General features: G+C 45.1%; 2 protein-coding genes across 2 annotated transcripts; one reads left to right on the forward strand and one right to left on the reverse strand.

Annotated features, from left to right (window-relative positions):
- Nucleotides 1-1125: 1125 nt before the first annotated feature.
- KMT5A (lysine methyltransferase 5A) lies at nucleotides 1126-13047 on the forward strand. Its single transcript, XM_087705535.1, has 9 exons — nucleotides 1126-1260; nucleotides 4060-4184; nucleotides 6594-6747; nucleotides 6952-7162; nucleotides 7300-7387; nucleotides 8915-8974; nucleotides 9642-9832; nucleotides 10916-11145; nucleotides 11857-13047. The coding sequence occupies exons 1-8, from the start codon at nucleotides 1251-1253 to the stop codon at nucleotides 11124-11126; spliced, it is 1050 nt and encodes a 349-aa protein (XP_087561661.1). The 5' UTR covers nucleotides 1126-1250; the 3' UTR covers nucleotides 11127-11145; nucleotides 11857-13047.
- A 1909-nt stretch (nucleotides 13048-14956) lies between these two features.
- On the reverse strand, nucleotides 14957-23213 carry RILPL2 (Rab interacting lysosomal protein like 2). The gene is made up of 4 exons (XM_087705536.1): nucleotides 22727-23213; nucleotides 19128-19279; nucleotides 17797-17907; nucleotides 14957-15301 (listed from the first exon to the last, which is right to left on the reverse strand). Exons 1-4 carry the CDS (start codon nucleotides 23096-23098, stop codon nucleotides 15277-15279), a joined length of 660 nt encoding a protein of 219 aa, XP_087561662.1. The 5' UTR covers nucleotides 23099-23213; the 3' UTR covers nucleotides 14957-15276.
- Nucleotides 23214-26069: the final 2856 nt, after the last annotated feature.

Genomic DNA, 26069 nt, shown 5'->3' on the forward strand with positions numbered 1-26069 from the left:
ACAATAAGCTGACTCTGTAAACCGCTTAGAGAGGGCTGTAAAAACACAGTGAAGCGGTATATAAGTCTAAGTGTGATTGCTATTGGCTTTCCTTCCTTCTTCTTTCTTTCTTTCCTTTCCTTGTTCTTTCTTTCTTTCTTTCTTTCTCCTGACTCAGCCTTCCCTCCTTCCGAGGTGGGTAAAATGAGGACCCAGATTGTTGTTGGGGGCAATAAGCTGACTCTGTAAACCGCTTAGAGAGGGTTGAAAGCCCTATGAAGCGGTATATAAGTCTAACTGCTATTGCTATTGCCCGGGTTCGTTTTTGCGGCTGAATTTACAGTGGTTTTTTCCCCATCTTTGTGTTGGGGGGGGGAGACAAAACGTGATGCTTCAATAGCCATTATTTTGAGAATCAACTATGCTTTCTAGATAAACCTTGCCCGTGGAGGCCTCCAAATAAAAAGAGCCGATGCGATACTTAATAGTTTCTTATTTACAGGCTCGGGTTTTATTTACGATGCGTTTGGACGCCCTGCTCTGCGAGAGGTGAAACGCCGCCGGCGAACGGACAACCCGCTCTTGATGCTAAAAGAATGAATTAAAAAACACTGTTATTCTTCAAAAGGGAAGAAAGTTGCGCAGGGAGCGCCGCAATCTGCCGCCGCTGCGAACGGATTCCCACGTTGCGCCTCTTGCGGCGTCCTACAGGCTCTCTCTCCTTGCCGAGATGCCGCCGGTTACGACTTAAGCCTGGGGCTGCGGCGACGATGTAGCCGTATATCCTGCGTGGAACCGGCCTGCCCGGGCGGGGGCTGCGTTCCCCGTCCTCCGAGCTGTCGACACGTGTCCAGGATTGACCCGATTCCCACAACCGGCCGCTCCGGGAGGCCAGAAACGGCCGGGGCCGCCGCTTCCACCCACGTGGCTCCTTTCCCAGCCGGAGAAAAAGGCGGAAGAAGGCGCGGCGCGCCTCCTCCAATCAGGAGCCGCCTCCCGCCGCGCCGTCCAATCAGCGCCCGGCAAGCTCATTTCAAACTCTTTGCCTTCCTCGGGCTTGGAGCGCCAACCGGGAAACGCCTTCCCGCCGCCAATCGGGAGCCCGGAGGGGTTTGAGTGGCAGGCCGAGGGGGTGCCTAAGGGTCTCCCCCACACCCCTTGAGAAAAGTCTTGGCAGCCCCTCGGGGAGGGGACGAGGGGATCCTCGCGGAAAGAAGCGCTTCCCTCGCCCTTTGCTGGGCTGTCAAAGGGTTCCTTTGGCAGGTCGGAGTATGGCCAAAGGTAACGCGCAGGGAAGGGGGGATGATGGGTTGGGGGGTCCTGATGGATGGGGAGGGCGCTAGGAGCAAGGGGCTGGTGGTGGTGGAGGGGGCGACGGGAGGCGAGGATGATGAGGACCGTCGGCCAAAATTGCAGCAGGGGTGGCCCCTTTAAGATCTGCGGACTTTTAACTCCCAGAATTCCTGAGCCAGGGATTCTGGGAGTTGAAGTCCGCAGGTTGAAACCCTCCCCCAGTTGTCCACCCCTGACCTGGATGGAGAGATGGGATAAGAGGGAGAGTTGGGTGAGTTAGAAGTCTGGGTATCAAGACCTTCTCAACCCTGGCCCCGTTAAAGAGGGGTGGACTTCAACTCCCAGAATGCCCCAGCCAGCTATGGGGAACCCTGGGAGTGAAAATCCACCCATTTTCAAGTTGGGGATTTGACTAAACCAGTGTTTCCCAACCTTGGAAACTTGAAGATGTCCGGACTTCAATTCCCAGAATCCCCCAGCCAGCATTCGCTGGCTGGGGAATTCTGGGAATTGAAGTCCGGACATCTTCAAGTTTCCAAGATTGGGAAACACTGGACTAAACAGTGTGAATTTGTGCAAAAGATGGGAAGACTCAATTCTTGGCGATTGGGTGGCAAGCCATGCCCACTCCCCCCCCCCCCCCATTGCTTTCTTCCGGGATGGGTCCTTGACTTTTCATGCTTAGGGTCTCATCTTAAAGATTTCCTTGTGGTCTCCTATCCTTAGCAACCGGATTTCATCCTAATTCGTTTTTCAAAAGCATCTGGCCTTTTTTACAAATGAACAGCACTATACCGCTGGGGTCTGGCACCAGAAGAAAATGACTTCTAGTCCCACCGAGCCCGACCCACCTCACAGGGTGGGAGTGGTAGAGAAATAATATGTTTGCTGCCATGAGTTGAGATGGATGGATGAGCGTAAGATCAGAAGATGTGGAGATTTGGCCCATAGAATCGCCAATAGTGAATGATAACATATAGACAGACAGACAGACAGATGATAGAGACACAAGCAATGGATGATAGATGAATGATAGGTGGGTAGGATAGATGGATGGATGGATGGATGGATAGACAGACAGACAGATGTTGATGGAGATTGATTGATTGATTGAAAGATAGATGTTGATGGATAGATGTCGATATAGATAGATAGATAGATAGATAGATAGATAGATAGATAGATAGATAGATAGATAGATAGATAGATAGATATGGATGTTGATGGATAGAAGTTGATAGATGTTTATTTTATTTTATTTATTAATTAGACATATACCGCTTCATAGGGCTATCAGCCCTCTCTAAGTGGTTTACAGATTTTTTTTAGCAAATTGAGTCAGCAACTTGCCCCCACAGTCTGGGTCCTCATTTCACCCACCTCGGAAGGATGGAAGGCTGAGTCAACCTTGAGCCAGTGAGATTTGAACAGCTGATCACAGTCAGCTGAAGTGGCCTGCAGTACTGCACCCTAACCACTGTGCCACCTCGGCTCTTCATGTTGATGGATGTTGATGGATAGATGTCGATAGAAATAGGTAGGTAGGTAGGTAGGTAGGTAGGTAGGTAGGTAGGTAGGTAGGTAGGTAGGTAGGTGTTGATGGATAGAAGTTGATAGGTAGATGTTGATGGATAGAAATAGATAGATAGATAGATAGATAGATAGATAGATAGATAGATAGATAGAGATAGATAGATAGATAGATAGATAGATGTTGATGGATAGATCTTGATAGGTAGATAGATAGATAGATAGATAGATAGATAGATAGATAGATAGATAGATAGATAGATAGATAGATAGATAGATAGATGTTGATAGTAGATGAGATAGATAGATAGATAGATAGATAGATAGATAGATAGATAGATAGATAGATAGATGTTGATAGTAGATGAGATAGATAGATAGATAGATAGATAGATAGATAGATAGATAGATAGATAGATAGATAGATCTTAATGGATAGATCTTGATAGAAGTTGATAGATAGATAGATAGATAGATAGATAGATAGATGTTGATAGTAGAGATAGATAGATAGATAGATAGATAGATAGATAGATAGATAGATAGATGGATAGATGTTGATAGTAGAGATAGATAGATAGATAGATAGATAGATAGATAGATGTTGATAGTAGAGATAGATAGATGTTGATAGTATAGATAGATAGATAGATAGATAGATAGATAGATGTTGATGGATAGCTGTTGATAGAAGTTGATAGGTAGATGTTGATGGATAGGATAGATAGATGGATGGATGGATGGATGATAGAAGGAGGGACAGACAGACATGATAAAGAAAAATGATATAGAGTTGATAAAGAGATAGGTGATAGATAAAGTTGATGGATGATAGATAGATAGATGTTGATGGATAGATGGAGAGAGAGAGGGAGAGAGAGAGATGAAACAGAAAGAAAAGGAAGGAAAGAAAGAAAGCAAAAGCGAATCCACTGGAGCTCCCCTTGCAAATAGCAGAGGATCCCCCCTGCCTCCCCCGCAAGAGGATCTGCCAGATCTCCCGCTGGGACCCCTTCCAGCTCCGGGAACCGGGCTGGCCGACCAGGCGCTTCGGGACCGCCCTGCCCACCGGGTGTCCCGGAGGCGCCTCCGGGCGGCCCCTGGAGCCCTGGGAAGAGGCTTGGGGCGGGCGGTGGCGGCGGCTGCGGCTCCTCCTCCTGCCGCCGCCGCCGCTCTGCCAGCTGTGCCCGCCGGGCCAAGAGCGCGCGGGGCCGCGGCCCCTTCCCTATCTCTCTCTCCCCTTCTCGCCCTGCGCAGGCCGGCGGAAGATGCCCCAGCCCAAGCCGGGGCGGGCGGCAGCGGCGGAGGCGGACCAGGGCTCCGGAGGAGGAGGAAGCGGCGGCGGAGACAAGCGGGAGCCGGCCCGGCCCAGGATGAACGGGGTAAGCCCAGATCGCCCCTCTCCTCTCCCCGGCCAGGAGGGCAGAAGCGCCCCGGGGAAGGGAGACGGCATCCGTGCGCCCAGGGCGCAGCGCAAAAGCCAGATAGGAAGGCTGCGGCGGGATCGGGCCCTGGATAGGCGGCAAGGCAGTGGGGGGGGGGGGACCCTCGCCCGGGGGTCGCCGCCTTTGCAAACCCCCTTCCCGGCAGGGAGAAATGGGAAGGAGCCTTCCGGGGGGGGGAAAAGGAGCTGCAGCCAGTTTATTAGCTCTGCAACAGGCAGGCTAGGATTTCCCTCCTTCCAGAGGGGCCAGCTGGCTGGGGATGATGGGCCTTGCAGTCCAGCACTGGGGCGGGCCAGCCTTTGCTGGCGGGTGGGCAGGAGGATGAGTCCCCCTGGGAATCCCCCTTTTCATCCGGGAACACATTTTTACTCTATTCTGTATTTATGATATATTTATTATATTCTGTGTTTCTGCTGTATTTATATTGTGTTTCTACTGTATCCTGCATTTCTATCATTATTCCATTAACTTTCATGCTATATGTGCTATATCCTCTATTTATGCTATGTTTACTATATCTTGTATTTATATCTGATTTACTATATTCACTTTTATGCTATATTTACTATATCTTGTATTTATATCCCATTTGTTATATCTTTTATGCTATATTTACTGTATTTTCTACTTATCCTGTATTTACTATATCCTCATACCATATTTACTATATCTTGTATTTATGTCCGATTTACTATATTCACTTTTATGTTTACTATATCTTGTATTTATATCCCATTTGTTATATCTTTTATGCTATATTTACTGTATTTTCTACTTATCCTGTATTTACTATATCCTCTACTTATACCATATTTACTATATCTTGTATCTATGTCCGATTTACTATATTCTCTTTTATGCTATATTTACTATATTTCTTGCTTGTACTGTATTTACTATATCCTCTATATTATATTTACTATATCTTGTATTTCTATCCCGTTTACAGTATTCTCTTTTATTATATATTTACTGTATTTCCTACTTGTACTGTATTTACTATCTCCCGTATTTATGTTCCCCAAAAATGAGACCTCTCCGGATAATAATCCCAATCGGGGCTTTTGAGCGCATGCGCTAAAATAAGACCCTCCCCCGAAAATATTGCAACACAGCAGCAGCCATGGGGTGACCACACTCACCGCCTCCTGCACTCCAAGAATAGTAAAACCTTCCCGAAAATAAAGCCAAGCACTTATTTCAGGGGTCAAAAGAAAATAAGACCCTGTCTTATATTGAGGGAAACACGATACATTTCCTATATGGTGTCTTATTCTATAATTACGTTCTGCATTTAAGCTGCATTTACTATCTCCACTATTTGTATAGGGGACGCGGTGGCTGAGTGGCTAAGACACTGAGCTTGTCGATCGGAAAGGTCGGCAGTTCGGCGGTTCGAATCCCCAGCGCCGCGTAACCGAGTGAGCTCCCGTGACTTGTCCCAGCTTCTGCCAACCTAGCAGTTTGAAAGCACATAAAAAATGCAAGTAGAAAAATAGGAACCACCTTTGGTGGGAAGGGAACAGGGTTCCGTGCGCCTTCGGCGTTGAGTCATGCTGGCCACATGACCACGGAGACGTCTTTGGACAGCGCTGGCTCTTTGGCTTTGAAACGGAGATGAGCACCGCCCCCTAGAGTCGGGAACGACTAGCACGCCTGTGCGAGGGAATCTTTACCTTACCTTACTGTATTTACTATATGCCATATTTACTCTATATTTCCTATATGCTGTATTATGCTATAATTACAATATTCTGCATTTAAGCTATATTTACTATCACCTCTATTTATACTGTATTTACTATATCTCGTATTTAAGCTGTATTTGCTGTAGTCTGTGGTTCTACTGTATTAACTATAGTCTGTATTTATGTTACTTTCAGTATGGGGTGTTTTTTATATCCCAGTTGGATGTTACATAATGGATTGTACTAGTTTAGACATCCAAGCTAAATTCATGCCATCTGGTTTTGGTCCTTAACCTGGATGGTTTGTAAATTATGGCTTATACTAGGATAGAATCTTACCAAAATGATGGACTTCCTCAGAATTCATACTGGCTGTGAACAGTGTTTTTCAAAGATTTGTGGACTTCAACTCCCAGAGTTCCACAGGAAGATGGATTCCAACTCCCAGAATTCTCCAACCATCAAGGAATTCTGGGAGTTGAAGTCCACGCCTCTTAAAGACGCAGAGGTTACGAAACACTGGCTTAGGGGATTGTTTGAATTTAATCTACGCTCTAAGGCTCAACCCAATGTCGGAACTTAATCTCTGGTAGGTTATGATTTAGCAAATTCTGCTGAAGCCAACAAGGTCTGTATTTTTCCAATCTCTCCCTTTTAGGAGAACATCTTTACCTGTCAAGCCAAAATCTACAGCTACGTGAATCCCAGTAAAATTTCCACCTCTCGGCCCCCGCTTCAAGAGGAGAACTCCACCACACACCCCGAGACGAAAGGCCAAACCAGCAAACTTGAAACTTGCCAAAAACTGGAAGGTAAGAATACATTTCTCTCCTAGGAGTTGGCTGTGTATCCCGGCATCCTTTCTAATTTTCGGAGGTGCAAAGGGGGAAAAGGAGTTGGCTGTGTATCCCGGCATCCTTTCTAATTTTCGGAGGTGCAAAGGGGGAAAAAAATGTAAGATCTATTCCGCTAGTTTCCTCTTTCTTTCCCCCCCCACCCCCCGCCCCAAATTGCAGACCGAGTACCGGTGGGTGACTCGGCCTCCAGCGTTGCAAAACCCAACAGACAGAACAGCAGCGCCACCGAATGTGAATCGTCCGCGTCTCCTTCCAGCCCCAATCCCGAACCGACGGAAATTCAGAAACTCCCGCCAGCCAAATCGGACGTGGTCCCCAGCCAAAAGCAGGGCCCGAACAAGGGAAGCAAAAAGCCTACGTCCCGGAGGAAGTGAGTCCCAACTTTTAAAGGGGTGGTGAGGCTTTGGGTAACTTTTAATTCTGAATTTTGGGAGCATCCGGAGGCCCAGTGGGAAAAAGCTCCAGTCCTTTCACATGGACCTGTTTGGTTTTTTTTCTCTGTCTCAGAGGCCAAGGAAAAACGCCCCCAAACCGAAAGGTAACTGACTATTACCCGGTTAGAAGAAGTTCCAGAAAGAATAAAAAAGAACTACAGGTAAGGTCTGTCTCACAGCTTCTCTCTTCCTCTTAACAAATGTGTTCCTTTTCAGGACTACTCAAGAATGATACAAATTCCCCAAATTGTCCCCAGTCCAACTTTGCCCGGGGTGATAAAGGAATAGAATAGAATAGAATTAGGAAAGAAGGAAGGAGAATAGGAATAGAATAGAAATATAGGATAGGATAGAACAGAATAGAATATAATAGAAATATAGGATAGGATAGGATAGAATAGAAATATGAAATGGAATGGAATGGAATAGAAATATAGAATGGAATAGAATAGAAATATAGAATGGAATGGAATGGAATAGAATAGGAGGCAAGGTGGCGCAGTGGTTAGGGTGCAGTATTGCAGGCTACTTCAGCTGACTGTTATCTGCAGTTCAGCGGTTCAAATCTCACCAGCTCAAGGTTGACTCAGCCTTCCATCCTACCGAGGTGGGTCAAATGAGGACCCAGACTGTGGGGGCAATTTGCTAACGCAATTTGCTAAAAATCTGTAAACCACTTAGAGAGGGCTGAAAGCCCTATGAAGCGGTATATAAGTCTAATTAATAAATAATAAGTAAATAAATAGAAATATGGAATAGGAATAGAATAGAAATATGGAATGGAATAGAATAGAAATATGGAATAGAATAGAAATACAGAATGGAATGGAATAGAATAGAAAAATAGAATGGAATAGAATAGAAAAATAGAATGGAATGGAATAGAATAGAAATATGGAATGGAATGGAATAGAAATATGGAATGGAATAGAATAGAATAGAAATACAGAATGGAATGGAATAGAATAGAAAAATGGAATGGAATAGAATGGAATGGAATAGAAATATGGAATGGAATAGGAATAGAATAGAAATATAGAATGGAATAGAATAGAAAAATAGAATGGAATGAAATAGAATAGAAATATGGAATAGAATAGAAATATGGAATAGGAATAGAATAGAAATATAGAATGTTATGGAATAGAATAGAAAAATAGAATGGAATGGAATAGAATAGAAATATGGAATAGAATAGAAATATAGAATGGAATAGAATAGAATACAAAAATAGAATGGAATGGAATAGAAATATGGAATAGAATAGAAATATGGAATAGGAATAGAATAGAAATATAGAATGGAATAGAATAGAATAGAAATTTAGACTAGACTAGGATAGGATAGAATAAGAATAGAATATAGAATAGAATTCTTCATTGGCCAAATGTGATTGGACACACAAATTTGTCTTTGGTGCAGATGTTCTCAGTGTACATAAAAGAAAAGATATCATAAGATACAACACTTAATGATAGTCATATGGTATAAATAAGCAATCAAATCATACTAGGAAACAGTCAAATATAAATCGTAAGGATACAAGCAGCAAAGTTACAGTCATAAGTGGGAGGAGATGGGTGATAGGAACGATGAGAAGATTAATAGTAATAGTAATGCAGACTTAATGAATAGACAGTCTTGCATATTTCTAGCAATAACTCCCTGCATTGTCTTCTATCTTGTAGACAGAGGAGAAAAAACGAATAGATGAGTTAATCAAGAGTGGGAAGGAAGACGGGATGAAGGTAAATTTATATTTCATAGATCACATTTATAAATCACCCACTTCACTCGTGGACTAAAACGAGCCATGTGCAAAAGTAAAAACTTAAAAGCTGCGATAAATATCATAAAAATCCGTTAAAAGCAAGGCTGCAATAATTGAAAAAGGGATGTGGTGGCTCAGTGGCTAAGACACTGAGCTTGTCGATCAGAAAAGTCGGTAGTTCAGCAGTTCGAATCCCTAAGCGCCGCGTAACGGAGTGAGCTCCCGTGACTCGTCCCAGCTTCTGCCAACCAAGCAGTTCGAAAACAGGTAAAAAATGCGAGTAGAAAAATAGGGACCACCTTTGGTGGGAAGGGAACAGCGTTCCGTGTGCCTTCGGTGTTGAGTCATGCCGGCCACACGACCATGGAGACGTCTTCGGACAGCACTGGCTCTTCGGCTTTGAAACGGAGATGAGCAGCGCCCCCTAGAGTCGGGAATGACTAGCACATATGAGGGGAACTTTTACCTTTACAATAATTGAAATTCAGAAATAAAATGCAGCCTAACTGCTTTCAGGTGGAACGCAGGACGTTGACAAAATGCCTTTCGCCTTTCGGTCGTTAACGCTGAACGAAGTTCAAGGAACTGGCTTGAGGGGAGGGACGCTTTCCCTTATGAATAATTTCTCTTGCTGTTCTCCGCAGATTGATATTATTGACGGCAAAGGCCGGGGCGTCATTGCCACCAGGCATTTTAACCGGGGTGAATTTGTGGTCGAATATCACGGAGACCTCATTGAAATTACGGATGCAAAAAAACGGGAAGCCGCTTACTCCCAGGATCCATCAACGGGCTGTTATATGTACTATTTCCAATACATGAGTAAGACTTTCTGGTAAGCGTCCTCCTCCCTCTCTCCTTCCTTCCTATCCTCTCCCCGAAAACCAGTTTTGAGAAAATAACCCTAATAAAAGAAGTAAAGAAGAATAAGAGAAGCAACCGAGACAGACTAGCTTGTGTTTGAAACCAGCATTTCAAAAGCCCGACACGTTATGCAGATTTAGTCAGTTGTGTTACCTTCAACAAACCACAGTCAACAGTGGTGTTTCTCAGCCTCGCAAACTTGAAGATGGATGGACTTCAACTCCCAGAAGTCCCCAGGATATGGCTTCTCTAGAGCCCAGACTCTATGGTTGCTGGAGCTCAAAGGATGTGTGGATTTCAACTTTTAAGGAGTGGGGATTTAAACTCCTAGAATTCCTTGGGGTCTGGCTTCTCTAGAGCCCAGACTCTATGGTTGCTGGACCTCAAAAGACGTGTGAACTTCAACTTTTAAGGAGTGGGGATTTAAACTCCTAGAATTCCTTGGGGTCTGGCTTCTCTAGAGCCCAGACTCTATGGTTGCTGGACCTCAAAAGACGTGTGAACTTCAACTTTTAAGGAGTGGGGATTTAAACTCCTAGAATTCCTTGGGGTCTGGCTTCTCTAGAGCCCAGACTCTATGGTTGCTGGAGCGCAAAAGACGTGTGAACTTCAACTTTTAAGAAGTGGGGATTTCCTTGGGGTCTGGCTTCTCTAGAGCCCAGACTCTATGGTTGCTGGATCTCAAAGGATGTGTGGATTTCAACTTTTAAGGAGTGGGGATTTAAACTCCTAGAATTCCTTGTAGTCTGGCTTCTCTAGAGCCCAGACTCTATGGTTTCTGGAGTTCAGAAGATGGGTGGACTTCAACTCCCAGAATTCCCCAGCCAGCAAGTCTGGCTGGGGAATTCTGGATGTTGAAGTCCATCTATCTTCAACCTAGTTTAGAACAATGAAGTTCTAAAAATTCAAACTTATTGCCAGCTCAATAGCAAACTTGGTTTGTTTCCTATTAAAATACTCTCTCTTAACTATAGCTGTCCATGATTGGACCAGAGAAATCAAGCTTTTCTGTGTGTCCCCCCCCCCCCTCTCCTCCATGAAATCCACCCCTTAGTGTCGATGCCACCAAAGAGACGGACCGCTTAGGACGTTTGGTGAATCACAGCAAGTGTGGGAACTGTCAGACGAAGCTGCACGACATCAGCGGAGTCCCCCACCTCATCCTGGTGGCGTCCCGGGACATCAAAGCTGGCGAGGAGTTGCTGTACGATTACGGGGACCGGAGCAAAGCGTCTTTGGAGGCCCATCCCTGGTTGAAACACTAAAGGGATCCCTTGCACGAGAGTAAGCATTGGGTTTTCCTTAAAAATGACTTGTTGGCAGCTCTTAGGTGAGGTTACCTCCCAGAGATCTCGTTGGTGGCTGGCTAAGTAAGTATAATAGCAATAGCAGTAGACTTATATACCGCTTCATAGGGCTTTCAGCCCTCTCTAAGCGGTTTACAGAGAGTCAGCATATTGCCCCCAACAATCCGGGTCCTCATTTTACCCACCTCGGAAGGATGGAAGGCTGAGTCAACCCTGAGCCGGTGAGATTTGAACCGCTGAACTGCTGATCTAGCAGTAGCCTGCAGTGCTGCATTTAACCACTGCGCCACCTCAGCTCTTATAAGTATAATCTTTATTGTCATTGTACTTAAATACAACGAAATTGGTTAAAAGGCCAACAGGGACAATGGAATCTTCACCTGAACTGACATAAATATGAAAAGACTGACTTTATTATTCTCTTCTTCTTCTTCTTCTTCTTCTTCTTCTTCTTCTTCTTCTTCTTCTTCTTCTTCTTCATCATCTTCATCTTCATCTTCTCCTCCTCCTTTCCCCTCCTCCTTCTCCTTCCTCCTCTTCTTTTTCTTCTCATCTCCCCACCATTCTATCCTTCTCATCTCCCTCCCCTCCTCTTCCTCCTCTTTGTCTTCCTTCCTTCCTTCCTTCTCCTCTCTCCTTTCTTCTTCACTCTCCTTTCTCCTTCACTCTCCTTTCCTCGGCTTCGCAGAGATCCCTGCTTCGATGCGTCCTTCCCGTCTGCATGGACATCTCGTGAACCGTTCGGATTTCTGCGCTCGTGGGACGTATTTTTTTTTATATACAAACGCAAACACTTCAATCTTGAAACTGATCGAAGAGAGGGTGAATTTGGGGGAAGAAAAACCTGGTTTCCTCCTTTTCTTAGCCGGGCACCCCGTGAAAGCTGACACGAGAACATTTGAGGGACCGTCTAGCTTTCCTTAGAGGTGTTTGGGCCTCCTTGTCCAGGATGATCACCTCCGCTTTGGGAGGTGGGGCTGGAGATTTGGGGTGATCTCTGCCTCAGAAGCTGCGGGGGAGAAGATCATGTCTCTGCTAAACGGCCAGGAGATGCTGGTTCAGGAGAGCAGCTGGAAGAACCAACCCCCCCAAAAAACAACCCCGTGGTCTCTTCAAAGTAGCCCCTTTGCAGCCTTTTTTATTTTTTTTTAGAAAGAGGAAGAAAATTGGAAACCTGTTTTAACTCTGCTGGGAATCACTGGACTTGTCGTCAAGAAGGAACTACAGAGCTTGCAGTGTGGAAACCAGGGTCAGCTTGTCCTTCGAGAACCCGGTTTCCCCGGGGTCTGGTTGTGCGCTGCCTGCCATTTTATCATTATTATTTTTTTGCTATTGTGAGCCATCCCCCCCAAAAGATCGGCACGGGCGAGCGGAGGAAGGAAGCGAAGGGAGCCAGGGAGGCAAGTTGGGACCGTGGCAGGTGCTAAACAGACTTCTTGCTTTGGCAAAGTCCTCAGCTGGGAGAAGAGACACAGCCGTTTGAACATTGGGGTTTGATTCTCGGTGCTTTCTGGTACCCCGAGATCTTCTCCCCAGGTTTGCAAAAGAGGTTGGTGGATGTGGGGTTGAGAAAACGCATCGCAGGTGGCCACGGGACGTCGAAAACCAGCGGAGGAATTGAGCCGCGCTTTGTATTTTGCTCCCTTCTGTCTGTCTCTCTCTTTTTGGGGGGAAGAGAAGTGGGGGGGGGAAACCTGCTTTTAATGGAATTTGGGCCTCGTTCTTAAACAGGGGCTTTTAGCCACCGAAGGTTTTAGGATGAAATCACTTTCCACCTTGACTATTTGGTCGGAGAATTTATTTAACTCGGCGTTCCCGGACGTGTAGAAACAGGCCAAGTGGATCAGGGCGAATGGAATGGGTCGTCTCCCGGGGGGGGGGGGGGAAGAATGGATCGGGACTACATTCCCCAGAATTCTCAGCTCTCATACCTGGTGTGTGTGGGGGGGGAGGGGGCTAAGTGAAGGCTGCCATAAAGCACTTTGGGGTGGGGGGAGAGAATTGGGAAAGGCGTAAGGATCAGGAGGCAGAATGGAGAAACGTGTTTTCCAAGTTTTACTTCCTGCTGGAAATTCACATACGCCATTTATTTTTTTCCCCTCCGCCTGCTCTCCGGAAGGGTGGGGAATGACACACCTGGCTGGGAATCCTGGGAAACGTAGTCCCAGCTGAGCACCACACTCTTGCAGGGAGAGAGAGAGCACGCGCAAGAGAGAGCGCCGTTTGAATAAAGCTCCGATACCCTGACGTTGGCGCTACGAAAACCGGGGAGCTGAGGGCGATGGTGTGTTTTTTAGAAATGATGAACAAAGGAATGATCTGAAGAAAATTATTTCGCTGTACGAGAGTATAAATAAAGTGAACTATTTATTAAAAGAGAAGGCCGCCTTTTTCTGCCCGACTGACAGCCATGGAGGCGTTGGTTGTTCATATGGACATCTGAGTGAGCGCGAGGTTGCTTTCCCCACATCGTACTGGCACGTTGCCGTCTTCCTTTCTTCAAATCATGGTTTGTCTGTCCTGTGGCTGAGACGGCAACCTGGCATAGTACAATGCATGAACCAGGTTTGGGTTGACCAATTCTCTGAACTACCTGTTGTGTCGCGCCGGCATCCAGCAGAGCTGGCAGCAGAGTCAGACAGTGAGGAGGGTTGGGGAGGAACCTTGTCCAGTCCTGGAGTTTAGGGAAGGCTCCGATGAGGGCTCTGTGTTGGAGGCAGAGAGGGGGCCAGGGCCGTCTGACAGTTATCAGCTGCCTTCAGACATCAGTGGGGCAGAAGAACAGCTGGAGTCTGTTCCCAGTGTGCGCATGCACAGAGTGGCCAGACGAAGGGACCAGCTAAAGAACAGGGGTCGACTTGGGAGTAAGGCCACAGGTGGACGGTGAATGGCCCCTCCCAGAGGGAATAAAAGCAACGGGAGTGGAGTTTGCGGGAGACCATTAGTTCGCTTAATTGGTTCGTGACTCTCTGAGACTCCTTGCCAAGTTCTGCAGATCTCCACCTGGCAGCTCTCCAAGCCAGATAAGGTCTGTGACCGTAAATCCTCCCTTGAAAGACTTTGTTGGATGTGAATGAGCAGAATTCACAGTCAATTAATAAAAAGGGTGTTTTCTCGGGACAAGGAGTTTGCTTCAGGCTCTCGGGAAGCCTCAGTCAGGACACTATCAAACCAAAACAGAACCTCCATAACTCGGTTACGACAAACCATAGATAAACAAACTATGGCTTACTAAAAACACACCACCTTAGCCTGTGGTTTATGGTTCATTTGGCTATGTGCGCAAATTGAAATGATTCTCGTCAATAAACCCACCATGCCGGACCAGCCATTAGTGAAAACTCTACATTAGGGCTTGTATTCTGCAAAGTAGCCGGTTAGATAGTCCTCGGCTTAGAACCACCAATTACGTTGGTAAGCAAGGTCCGTTGTTAAGTGATCGTATGCCCTTTGTTGCCACAAAATTGCTGCAGTGTGTTAAGTGAATCCTGTGGTCATTTTGCCACTCTGGCTTCCCTCTGACTTCGCTTGTCGGAAGCTGGCTAGGAAAATCACAAATGGGGAATCACGTAACCCCAGTAAAGTGGACCCATCTTAAATACACAAGCGTGCCAATTTGGGGGGGGGCTGCTGCAAGGGCCATAAGTGTGAGAAACAGTCATAAGTCTCTTTTTTTTTTAGTGCCATTGTAACTCCGAACGGCCACTAAAGTTGAGAACAATCCTTTCTCCCGGACGCGAACTCCCTAAAAATTGGGAAGCCGTGTTTACAAAGAACCAGGCCAAGGGTTTTTTAGAAATCGAAGCGTGTAACTTTATTCTGCTGGCTGCAGACATATAAACCTTTCCAGTCAACATTTATCGTGGCCAAGGTATCACCAGAATATCCACCTTTAAACTCCTGGAGGTTTTGAAGGACGCAGGTTGAAAAAGTTTTATGCCAACGAGAAAAATGGAAGCAGATAATATCGACTTGAGATAAAACCGGAGGTTGAAGCCTCTGCCAGCTGCAGTGAATCCCCAAACAGTCTTCAAGTATTGCGACAGCTGCTTTTTTAAAAAAAACATTTTGACTTTTCAAAATTGTGACGTCCCAGCGCGGAAATAGTTCATCGTAACTTTCTAAAGGCAAACCTGCATTTTGAAGGAAAGTGTATGAGTGGCAGGAACAGAATCTGAATTCCTATAGATAAAACCAAGTGTAAAACTTAAAGGAATTCTCTGCACGAGCCAATATTTTGCACGCTTGAATGCTTGGAGTGGTTTTTTTGGTTCCACCACAAAACCGCGGTAGACAAAAGCGCGCTCGACGAAAGCGCGTACGTGACATCACAGCGCGACGAAAACATCGCGCTGTGATCGATAAATGTAAAATTAAAGCGAAAACCTTACCCTAATCCCCCCAAACCTAAACCTAAACCTAAACCTAACCCTTAACCTAACCCTAAATCTAACCCTTAACCTAACGCTAAACCTAACGCTAACCCTTAACCTAACGCTAAACGTAACCCTAACACTCTAAACCTAACCCTAACCCTTAACCTAACCCTAATCCTAACCCTAAACCTAACCCTTACGTTTATGTGAATCGGCTTGCTTTAATTTTATTTTTATTTCAATTTTTAATTTTTTCCGTCGCGCTGTGATGACGTCACGTACGCGCTTTCGTCGAGCGCGCTTTTGTGGACTGCGGTTTTGACGGGTCACGGTTTTTCCCCCCCCGATTGTTGAAAATTACAGGCATTTTTTTTTCCTGAAATTAAAGCAGGAGTCTCCAAACTTGGCCACTTTTTAAGACTTGCGGACTTAAACTCCCAGACTCTCATAGTGGCTGGGGAATTCTGGGAGTTGAAGTCCGCGAGTCTTAAAAAGTGGCCACCTTTGGAGACCCCTGAATTAAAGGGAAGAATAATCGGTGAGGGGTAGATTTTTATTTTTTTGCTTAGTGTGGATAAATGGAGTCTCCAGGGAGTTGGTGGCTAAGAAGGCCCACAATTTGAAGGAAATGTGGACTTCAACTCCCAGAATTCCCCAGCAAACGTGAAATCCGCGGAAACAAACCTGGCCCATCATCTTTAAAAAAAAAACATTTTATGCTTCATTTTATTCATGTTGTGGACCTCCCATCTGAGGTTTTAGCTCTGTGATGGCAAACCTATGGCACACATGCCAGAGGTGGCACCCAGAGCCCTGTCTGTGGGCACGCGTGTCACCCAGCTGGTTTTTGCGGGCACCAGAGTGCCTGAAAATGCCCAAAAACCAGGGTGGGTTTTTTGCGTTGTTTTGTGAGCCATTTTTCAGGCTGTTTTCGGCCCGGAAAATGGCCTGAAAACAGCCCTGAAAATGGCCTTTAAAACAGCCTTGAAAATGGCCTTAAAAACAGCCTGAAAATGGCCTTAAAAACAGCCTGAAAATGGCCTTAAAAACAGCCTTAAAACGGCCTTAAAAACAGCCTTAAAACGGCCTGAAAATAGCCCCAAAACCAGGGCGTTTTTGGGGTTGTTTTGTGGGCCATTTTTCAGGCTGTTTTTGGCCCAGAAAATGGCCTTAAAATGGCCTAAAACTGCCCCAAGAAACAGCCTGAAAATGGCCCCAAAACAGCTTGAAAATGGTCTTAAAAACAGCCTAAAAATGGCCTGAAAACAGCCTTGAAAATGGCCTGGGAAATGGCTTAAAAATGGCCCCAAAAGCCTGAAAATGGCCTGAATAATGGCCTTAAAAACAGCCTGGAAAACAGCCTATAAATAGCCCCAAAACCAGGGCATTTTGGGGGTTGTTTTGTGAACCATTTTTCAGGCGGTTTTTGGCCTGGAAAATGGCCTGGAAAATGGCCTGGAAAATGGCCTAAAACTGGCCCAGGAAACAGCCTGAAAACAGCCTTAAAAACAGTCTGGAAAAGGCCCCAAAACAGCCTAAAGACCGCCTTAAAAACAGCCTGGGAAAAGGCCTGAAAATAGCCCCAAGACCAGGCCGTTTTTTGGGTTGTTTTGTGGGCCATTTTTAAGGCTGTTTTTGGCCCGGAAAATGGCATTAAAATGGCCTGGGAAACGGCCTAAAACTGGCCCAGGAAACAGCCTGAAAACGGCCTTAAAAACAACCTGAAAATGGCCTTAGAAACAGCCTAAAAATGGCCTGAAAACAGCCTTAAAAACAGCCTTAAAAACGGCCTGAAAACGGCCTTAAAAACAGCCTTAAAAACAGCCTGAAAATGGCCCCCGAAACAGCCAAAAAACAGGCTTGTGCGCCAGCCAGTTTGTCTCCAGGGCTCCAGCGCGCCCTCATGCAAGCACACGAACACGCGGGTTCCGGTTTGGGCACTCGGTGCCCAAACGTTTCGCCATCACGGTTTTAGCTGATTCTCCAGAAAATGAGTGATAAAGGAGAATCTTCTAGAACAGTGTGGACTTCCACTCCCAGAATTCCCCAGCCAGCCATGCTGGCTGGGGAATTCTGGGAGTTGAAGTCCAAACATCTTAAAAGCTGTTTGAGAAGCTTGGAAAAAAACAAACTGTGATTCAGATTGAAACCTCCCCATCGTTTGAAAGGCCTTTTATTTTAATTCCAGCTCCTTGCGGCATTTCCACGAGAGATTTTAGCTGGCCCGGTGACCCTTCTCAAAAGTTACTCACCATTGCTTGATGGTACTTTTCTCTTTAAGCCCAGTGGAGCCAGAGGGCGTGCCGACAGTCAGTTCTCTTCGTGTGGGAGTCTCCTTTTCCTGCTTCCGAGAAACGTAACCACTAGGCGGTGGGGGAAGAGAAAGACACCAGCTGCTTATTGCAATCCGCTTACACGCCAACACACACCCACACACATCACGCCTCCTCGCTTGTGCTGTGGTTTGCCCAACATGCTGAATCACTGAGAGCAAACGGTCTTTTATCCCAGGGTGTGTGGCGGCCGACCCACAATCTCCATTCATGGTTTAATGTACGACAACAGCCTGACAACATGGGGTTAATAATTGGATCTAAACCATGGTCTGGTTAACTCTAGGGTTTAGCCGACATCGCTGGCCATCCTTCTTCCGTGTGCACCTTGTAAAGAGTTTTATTCTAGTAAATAATAAATCAAAAGGGGTAAGATCGATACGAATTGGCCCTTAGAACGAGGGATTAACAGAATAGCAGAGTTGGAAGGGACCTTGGAGGTCTTCTAGTCCAACCCCCCCTGCACAAGCAGGAGACCCTACACCGTTTCAGAGAAACGGTTGTGTAATCTCTTCTTAAAAATCTCCAGTGATGGAGCGCTTACAACTTTATTGATTGTGATTCTTAACTGTCGTAAACTTTCACCGTAGTTCTAAGTTGGTTCTGTCCTTGGTGGGTTCCCCAACCATAGCTGGGCATGGGTGAAGATAAACCTGGCCAAACTCAACCGCTCGGTTCCACCACAAAACCGCGGTAGACAAAAGCGCGGTCGACGAAAGGGCGTATGTGACGTCATCACAGCACGACGAAAAAGATCGAAAAATGTAAAAATAAAGCGAAAACCTTACCCTAACCCCCCAAACCTAACCCTAACCCTAAACCTAACCCTTAACCTAACGAAAAACCTAACGCTAACCCTTAACCTAACGCTAAACGTAACGCTAACGCTCTAAACCTAACCCTAACCCTTAACCTAACCCTAACCCTTACCTTTATGTGAATCGGCTTGCTGTAATTTAATTTTTATTTCAATTTTTCGATCTTTTTCGTCGCGCTGTGATGACGTCACATACGCGCTTTCGTCGACCGCGCTTTTGTGGAACGCGGTTTTGACGGGTCACGCAACCGCTCTCTCCAACTAGGAGGACCTACAGAGGAAGGCGAGTACCCCGCACATTCTGGTGGCATCTCAGTGAGGAAGAAGAGAGAGTCCAAAACACGAATGGACGACCCAAAAGGATTGATCAACGGATCCCACGGAGCTGTACTTTCCAGCCCATCGCAATGAAAAATTGCGCTTTTTTCCATACCTCTTGTAGCATTCCAACTCCTCCTGCGCGAAGAGAAGCTGGGCCTTCAGGTGGTTGCGCTCTTGAAGAACATCCTTGAGCTCCTGTAGCGTAAAACGGGGCCGGTTGACGTCGGTGAGGTCCACGATCATTTTATTGGGACCCGGATTTACCTACGAGGGGGACAGAACAGCGAGATGGACCCCAAAAACAGACGAAGCTCCCGGCTGACGAGAAACGTGATTAGGCAAATATTAGAAGGGGCAGAAATGAACCGATTAACTCCTGGCTCTACAGGAGAAAGAATGAAATGAGGATGATGTGGCGTGGGAGGTATTTTACGGATGGTTGGAGACCAGAAAGAGAAGTTAGCAATGAATGGAGATCAGTGAAATATAGAAAATAGGTTAAGGCAGAGATGTAAGCAACATGGTGATTCTTACAAATAGCACTGTTAAGACTTGTGTTTAATATTATTATTATTATGTTTTTATTAGAAGTTCCCTTTAAGAGGCAGAAATGAACCGGTTTATTATGCTTATTATTATCGTGAGATTAGAGAATTAATATCAATATAATGAATACGGTAAAAATTGGACAGAGGTATTTGTACACAGATGACACACTGTATTAATGGAAGATGAAATGTTCAAAGATAGATAGATAGATAGATAGATAGATAGATAGATAGATAGATGATAGATAGATAGATATAGATATAAAAATAGATTAGATAGATAGATAGATAGAAATAGAAAGATAGATAGATAGATGAGAGAGAGAGAGAGAGATATGAGATGAGAGAGAGAGAGAGATTAGATAGATAGAGAGAGATAGATAGATGATAGAGAGAGAGAGAGCGAGAGAGAGAGATAGAAATAGAGATAGATAGATAGATAGATAGATAGAGATAGATAGATAGATAGATAAAGATATAGAAATATATATATATATATATATATATATATATATATATATATAGAGAGAGAGAGAGAGAGAGAGAGAGAGAGAGAGAGAGAGAAATAGATATAGATATAGATGAGAGAGAGAGAAATAGATATATAGATATAGAGATAGATAGATAGATAGATAGATAGATAGATAGATAGATAGATAGACAGACAGATAGACAGATAGACAGACAGATATAGATAGATATAGAAATAGATATAGATAGATAGATATAGATAGATAGGTAGATAGATAGATAGATATAGATAGATAGATAGATGATAGAGAGAGAGAGAGAAATAGATATATAGATATAGAGATAGATAGATAGATAGATAGATAGATAGATAGATAGATAGATAGATAGATAGACAGACAGATAGACAGATAGACACACAGATATAGATAGATATAGAAATAGATATAGATAGATAGATAAAGATATAGAAATAGAGATATAGATATAGATATAGATATAGATAGATAGATAGATAGATAGATAGATAGATAGATAGATAGATAGATAGATAGATAGATAGATATATTAAAATAAATAAATAAGCAGAGCTCTCGAGAAGGATGTGATCAGTTCTCCAAAACCCGGATGGACACTTGGTGATTCCTTCTGAGCAGATCCATTCAGTCTTCCTCCCCTCTAGACAGAATCGTGCCAAACTAAAGCAGACGACCAACCACCTAAAGCACAAACAGGCAGCCCGCAATTTGCGATTGGTTGGAAGGTTGTTTGAAGTTACAACGGCACTGAAAAGACTTCTAACCAGTCCTCGCCCTTGCATCCGTTAAAGCCTCCTGGCGGTCACATGATCAAAATTCGGGCGCTTCGCACCCGGCGTGTATTTATTACGAAGGTGGCAGCCTCCGTGGGCTCACATAGTGGCCATTTCCTCCCCCCACCACCTTTCCAGCTGGGTTCTGAAAAGCAAAGGCAACGGGAGTGAAGCCGGTTTCACTTAACAACTCCAGGGATCCGCTAAACAACCATGGCAAAGGTTGTAAAATCAGACCTGACTCACTTAATAATTGCAACAGACATTTCTTGTCCTAATTTGGTCATACGTCTGAGACTGCTAGTGTAACTTTGGGGACTGTTGAGGAGGAGCTGTCTTCGCCCTCTCTCTCTCACACGAACTATCTGAGCCGAGTTGCCTCTTGCTCCTCCAGGATGCAGCCCCTCCCTCCTGGGAATCCAGTCTACATTCCACCACAGATGGTGAGCTAGGTAGGAGGCGAGGGGGGGAAAGAATGGCATTCTATCAAAAAATAAAAATCCAGCAAGATTTTGGGACAGCTGCAAATGATGATGTGTGGCTGAAATACACAGCAAAACACCTGCACACTTCACGATGCACTGAAGGCAGTGGGTTTTTTTTATTTTTAACACAACCCAAATTAAATCGAAATAATAGAAAGTGATAGCTACAGAAGCCAAAAAGTACCAGGGAGTTTAACATGTGGTGGGTGGGAAGTTGAAACTTAAAGCAAACTTCCCTTTTCTCCTTGATGCTTTCAGACATCTGACAACGGTTCCTTGGCGCAAGTGTGCGGCATCTTCCTTTCCCTAAATCAGAACTTTCCACCCAGCAGCCTTGTGACTGACACACGTCAACGGCTGGCAAGCTTGTTCTCCAAACCATGCCAAAGGCAGCCATTAACTGATCCTAAACTTGGAGAAAAATAGGGTGCCCCGGAGCAGCTGATTCTGAGCTATCCGGATAAATAAAGCAAGGGTCTCCAAAAATTTGGCCATTTTAAAACTTGTGGACTTCAACTCCCAGAATTCTTCAGCCAGCTAGGAATCTATGCCGGGCCGAGGAATTCTGGGAATTTAAGTCCATAAATCTTAAAAGTTGTTAAGATTGGAAATCCCTGCTCTAATGAAGCCAGAGACCCTAAGGAATTCGGGGAGTTGAGGTCCACGAATCTTAAAGTTGTTAAGATTGGAGACCCCTGCTCTAGAGGAGCCAGGCGGTAGGGAATTCTGGGAGTTGAATTACACGAGTCTTAAAGTTGACAAGTTTAGAGAAAGTTACTGCTCTGGAGAACTTAGGGAATTCTGGGTATTGAAGCCCACCTATCTTGGGCAGCTGGGGAAGGCTCTGAGGGGGGCTCTGTGTCGGAGGCAGAGAGGGGGCCAAGGCCGTCTGACAGTTATCGGCTGCCTTCGGAGTCAGACATCAGTGAGGCAGAAGAACAGATGGAGCCTGTTCCCAGTGCGCGCATGCACAGACGAAGGGACCAGCTAAGGAATAGGGGTTGACTTGGGAATAAAGCCACAGGTGGACGGTGAATGGCCCCTCCCAGAGGAAATAAAAGAGGAGCGAAAGGGGAGTGGAGTTTGCAGGAGACAATCAGTTCGCTTCATTGGTTCGTGACTCTCCGAGGCTCCTTGCCAGATTTGCAGATCTCCACCTGGCAGCTCTCCAAGCCAGATAAGGTCTGTGACCGTAAATCCTCCCTTGAAAGACTTTGCTGGATGTGAAGGAGCAGAATTCACAGTCAATTAATAAAAGGGGTTTTGATTGAGATTAAGAGTTAGGAACTCTTAGGAAGCCTTGGTCAAAACAGAAGCCACAGGACCAAGATCCAGAGGTCCACCAAGGGATCTCCTCTCCATCACCCACCCACCCACCCACTCCCTTCCCGTTTACCTCTCCAGCGGTGCCAGATGTCACGCGCTCCCGCAGATCCTCCAACTCCCTTTTCAGGCTCTCTCTTTCCAGCTTGAGGGCATCCACGGCCAGGTGGTTCTCGTTCACCAAGGCTTCCAACATTTCCAAAATGCTGACCACCTTGAACTGGAGGCGGGCCACCCGGGCGGGGATCTCCCCCTGGGGCTCCGTGCTGAGGGTGTGCAGCTCCCTTCCCAGGATGTAAGAGATGTCGTAGACATCTTCGGCCGTCAGATGGAAGGGGCTTTTCCCGAAGGGACCCTCTGGGGCGCTGTGGTTGTTTCCTCCTCCTCCTCCTCCTCCCTCTTCTTCTTCTTCTTCCTCCTCCTCTGCTTCGCAAGGCTGCTGCATTCCTGGAAAGTTTAAAAGAAGAGTCCAGGAAGAGTCTTTACTTTAAAGTTTCAGCTCCCAGCCAAACCTCTTCAAACTTTTCTTGCAAAGCTTGCAAGAGTCCAATCAACAGCAAGCAAGCAGGAAGGTGGAGGAGGGGGGGGGTTTGAAAGTGAAAGGGGGGGGGTTGTAACCATGGAGCTGGTGGGGAAGGCGTGGGGGCAGACTTCCCCTGGCTCAAGAGACACAAAGGGGAGGGCCCAGCTCTTGCACAAGCTGCTTTTTTTTCTCTTCCCTTCCTAGATGTTGGTGGTCACCAGGCGCAGAGCCTTTCCCCCCAGCTGGTAAAAAAACAACAACAAATTGCAGTATTGTAATTTCTTACAATTGCAATGCAAAAGACAAATGCCAGGCCAATCCTCGGATGCAGCTCCTCTGCCTGGAATCCACACTGCAGAAGACTACAAGAGAAGAGAAATAGAAACAGAAAGAATAGAATAGAATAAAGAAGGAAGGAAGGAAAAAGAACAGAATAAAGAAAGAAAGAAGGAGAACGGAATAAATAGAAGAGAAATAGAAACAGAAAGAAGAGAAGAGAATAAAAAAGGAAGGAAGGAGAATAGAATAAAATAGAAAGAAGGAAAGAGACTAGAATAGAATAAATAGAAGAGAAGAGAAATGGAAACAGAAAGAATAGAATAGATAAGAATAGAATAGAGGAATGAAGAGTACAAGAGAAGAGAAATAGAAACAGAAAGAATAGAATAGAATAAAGAAGGAAGGAAGGAAAAAGAATAGAATAAAGAAAGAAAGAATAGAATAAATAGAAGAGAAATAGAAACAGAAAGAAGAGAAAAGAATAAAAAAGGAAGGAAGGAGAATAGAATAAAATAGAAAGAAGGAAAGAGACTAGAATGGAATAAATAGAAGAGAAGAGAAATAGAAACAGAAAGAATAGAATAGATAAGAATAGAATAGAGGAATGAAGAAGAGAAGATGCAGATTAATACGATCGAGCGAGTCCAGGGGTATTTCACGAGAAGAGTCCTCCACTACTTTGCTCAAAACAGAATCCCTTACGCCAGTGATCCCCAACCCCCGGTCCGCGGACCGGTGCCGGGCCGCGGAGTACCTGGCACCGGGCCGCGCAGCGGCCGGGGGCCATGATCGCTGCAGCGGCCGGGGGCCATAGTTTCTTTCTGTATGCAAATTAGGGCTAACTGGCACAAGGGGTGTTACTGGACCGCTGGTGGCACTCTGACGTCACCAGCGGCCCACCGCCCCCCTGTGTCCAGCGCCGCCCTTCTCATTCCTTTTCAGCGCTTCAGCGCTGGCCGATTCCTGAAAAAAACCTAAGAGCGCCTGCGCAGCTACGTAGGGCTAGCGTAGACAGCGCTAGTAGCGTAGCCTTGCGTAGGCGCAGTTTGTGCTACGCTATCTACGCTAGCCATACTGAACTGCGCCTGCGCAAGGCTATGCTACTAGCGCTGGTCATCGACGCGCTCAGCGGGCCACGGTAAAATTATCAAAGGCTGACTGGTCCGCGGCGATAAAAAGGTTGGGGACCACTGCCTTACGCCACCAGGCTCGAAATTTTGGGCTTGGACAACCTGGAACTACGCCACCTATAATCTGACCGAAGCCCAGTACGCAAAATTATCTGCTACAACATCCTACCTGTCAACGGCTTCTTCAGCTTCAACCTCAATAACACTCGGGCAAAACAATCGATACGAACTCAAGGAAAACTGCTCCAAACTCGATTGCAGGAAATACGACTTCAGCCCCAGAGTGGTCAACGCCTGGAATGCTCTACTCAACTCCCTTGTTACATCCTCAACACCCCCCACAGTTTCAACCTTAAATTGTCCACCGTGGACTTCACCCCATTGCTAAGAGGTCCGTAAAGGGGGCATGCATAAGCGCACCAGCGTGCCTTCCGTCCCCTGTCCTACTGTCCCCATTTATTCGTACCCATTTCTTACGTATCCACTTATACCTGCTTATGCTTATGTGTTTATATGTTATGTTCATATTTATATTTGTTTTCTAATAGATGCTTGGCGAACCAAATGAAATAATGAATAAATACAGTTTCCACCCAGATTTTATGCCAATGACCTCTCTCTCCCCCTGGGGCCTCAGTGTTCCTCCTCTGTAAAATGGGCCCACGAGGTGTTTTGCATTAACTCTTTTTCTCTTGCCTCCAAAGTTTTCATCTGCCAGCAAAAAGCAAAGAGATTCCACCCTGAGCCTTGATTGCCTCTCTCATTCTCTCTCTCTAGGCCTCAGCATTCCTCCTGTACAATGGGCCTATTCTATTCTATTCCCCTCTGTTTCTATTTCTCTTCTCTTCTTCATTCCTCTATTCTATTCTTATCTATTATATTCTTTCTGTTTCTATTTTTCTTCTCTTCTATTTATTCTATTCTAGTCTCTTTCCTTCTTTCTATTCTATTCTATTCTCCCTTCCTTTTTTATTCTCTTCTTTCTGTTTCTATTTCTCTTCTATTTATTCTATTCTCCTTCCTTCTTTCTTTATTCTATTCTTTTTCCTTCCTTCCTTCTTTATTCTATTCTATTCTATTCTATTCTATTCTATTCTTTCTGTTTCTATTTCTCTTCTCTTGTAGTCTTCATTCCTCTATTCTATTCTTATCTACTCTATTATTTCTGTTTCTATTTCTCTTCTCTTCTATTTATTCTATTCTATTATCCTTTCTTCTTTCTTTATTCTATTCTATTCTTCCTTCTTTATTCTCTTCTTTCTGTTTCTATTTTTATTTCTCTTCTATTCTCTTCTATTCTTTGTTTCTATTTCTCTTCTCTTGTAGTCTTCATTCCTCTATTCTATTCTTATCTATTCTATTCTTTCTGTTTCTATTTCTCTTCTCTTCTATTCTTCATTCCTCTATTCTATTCTTATCTATTCTATTATTTCTGTTTCCATTTCTCTTCTATTTATTCTATTCTCCTTCCTTCTTTCTTTATT

Source organism: Thamnophis sirtalis, unplaced genomic scaffold, assembly GCF_051295495.1.
Source record: "Thamnophis sirtalis isolate CommonGarterSnake01/CBP01778 unplaced genomic scaffold, rThaSir2_p1.2 scaffold_2, whole genome shotgun sequence".
Taxonomy (NCBI): Eukaryota; Metazoa; Chordata; class Lepidosauria; order Squamata; family Natricidae; genus Thamnophis; species Thamnophis sirtalis.

Bases quoted from the DNA above. Each gene is read 5' to 3' on its own strand.
- RILPL2 (XM_087705536.1), bottom strand. From the start codon at position 23,098: ATGCAGCAGCCTTGCGAAGCAGAGGAGGAGGAAGAAGAAGAAGAAGAG. The intron at 19,280-22,726 runs GTAAACGGGAAG...TCCCCCTCGTAG, and splicing joins CATCTGGCACCGCTGGAGAG to GTAAATCCGGGTCCCAATAA. The intron at 15,302-17,796 runs GTGAGTAACTTT...TTCAAAATGCAG, and splicing joins AAAAGTACCATCAAGCAATG to GTTTGCCTTTAGAAAGTTAC.
- KMT5A (XM_087705535.1), top strand. The intron at 7,388-8,914 runs GTAAGGTCTGTC...TCTATCTTGTAG, and splicing joins AGAATAAAAAAGAACTACAG to ACAGAGGAGAAAAAACGAAT. The intron at 8,975-9,641 runs GTAAATTTATAT...TGTTCTCCGCAG, and splicing joins GGAAGGAAGACGGGATGAAG to ATTGATATTATTGACGGCAA.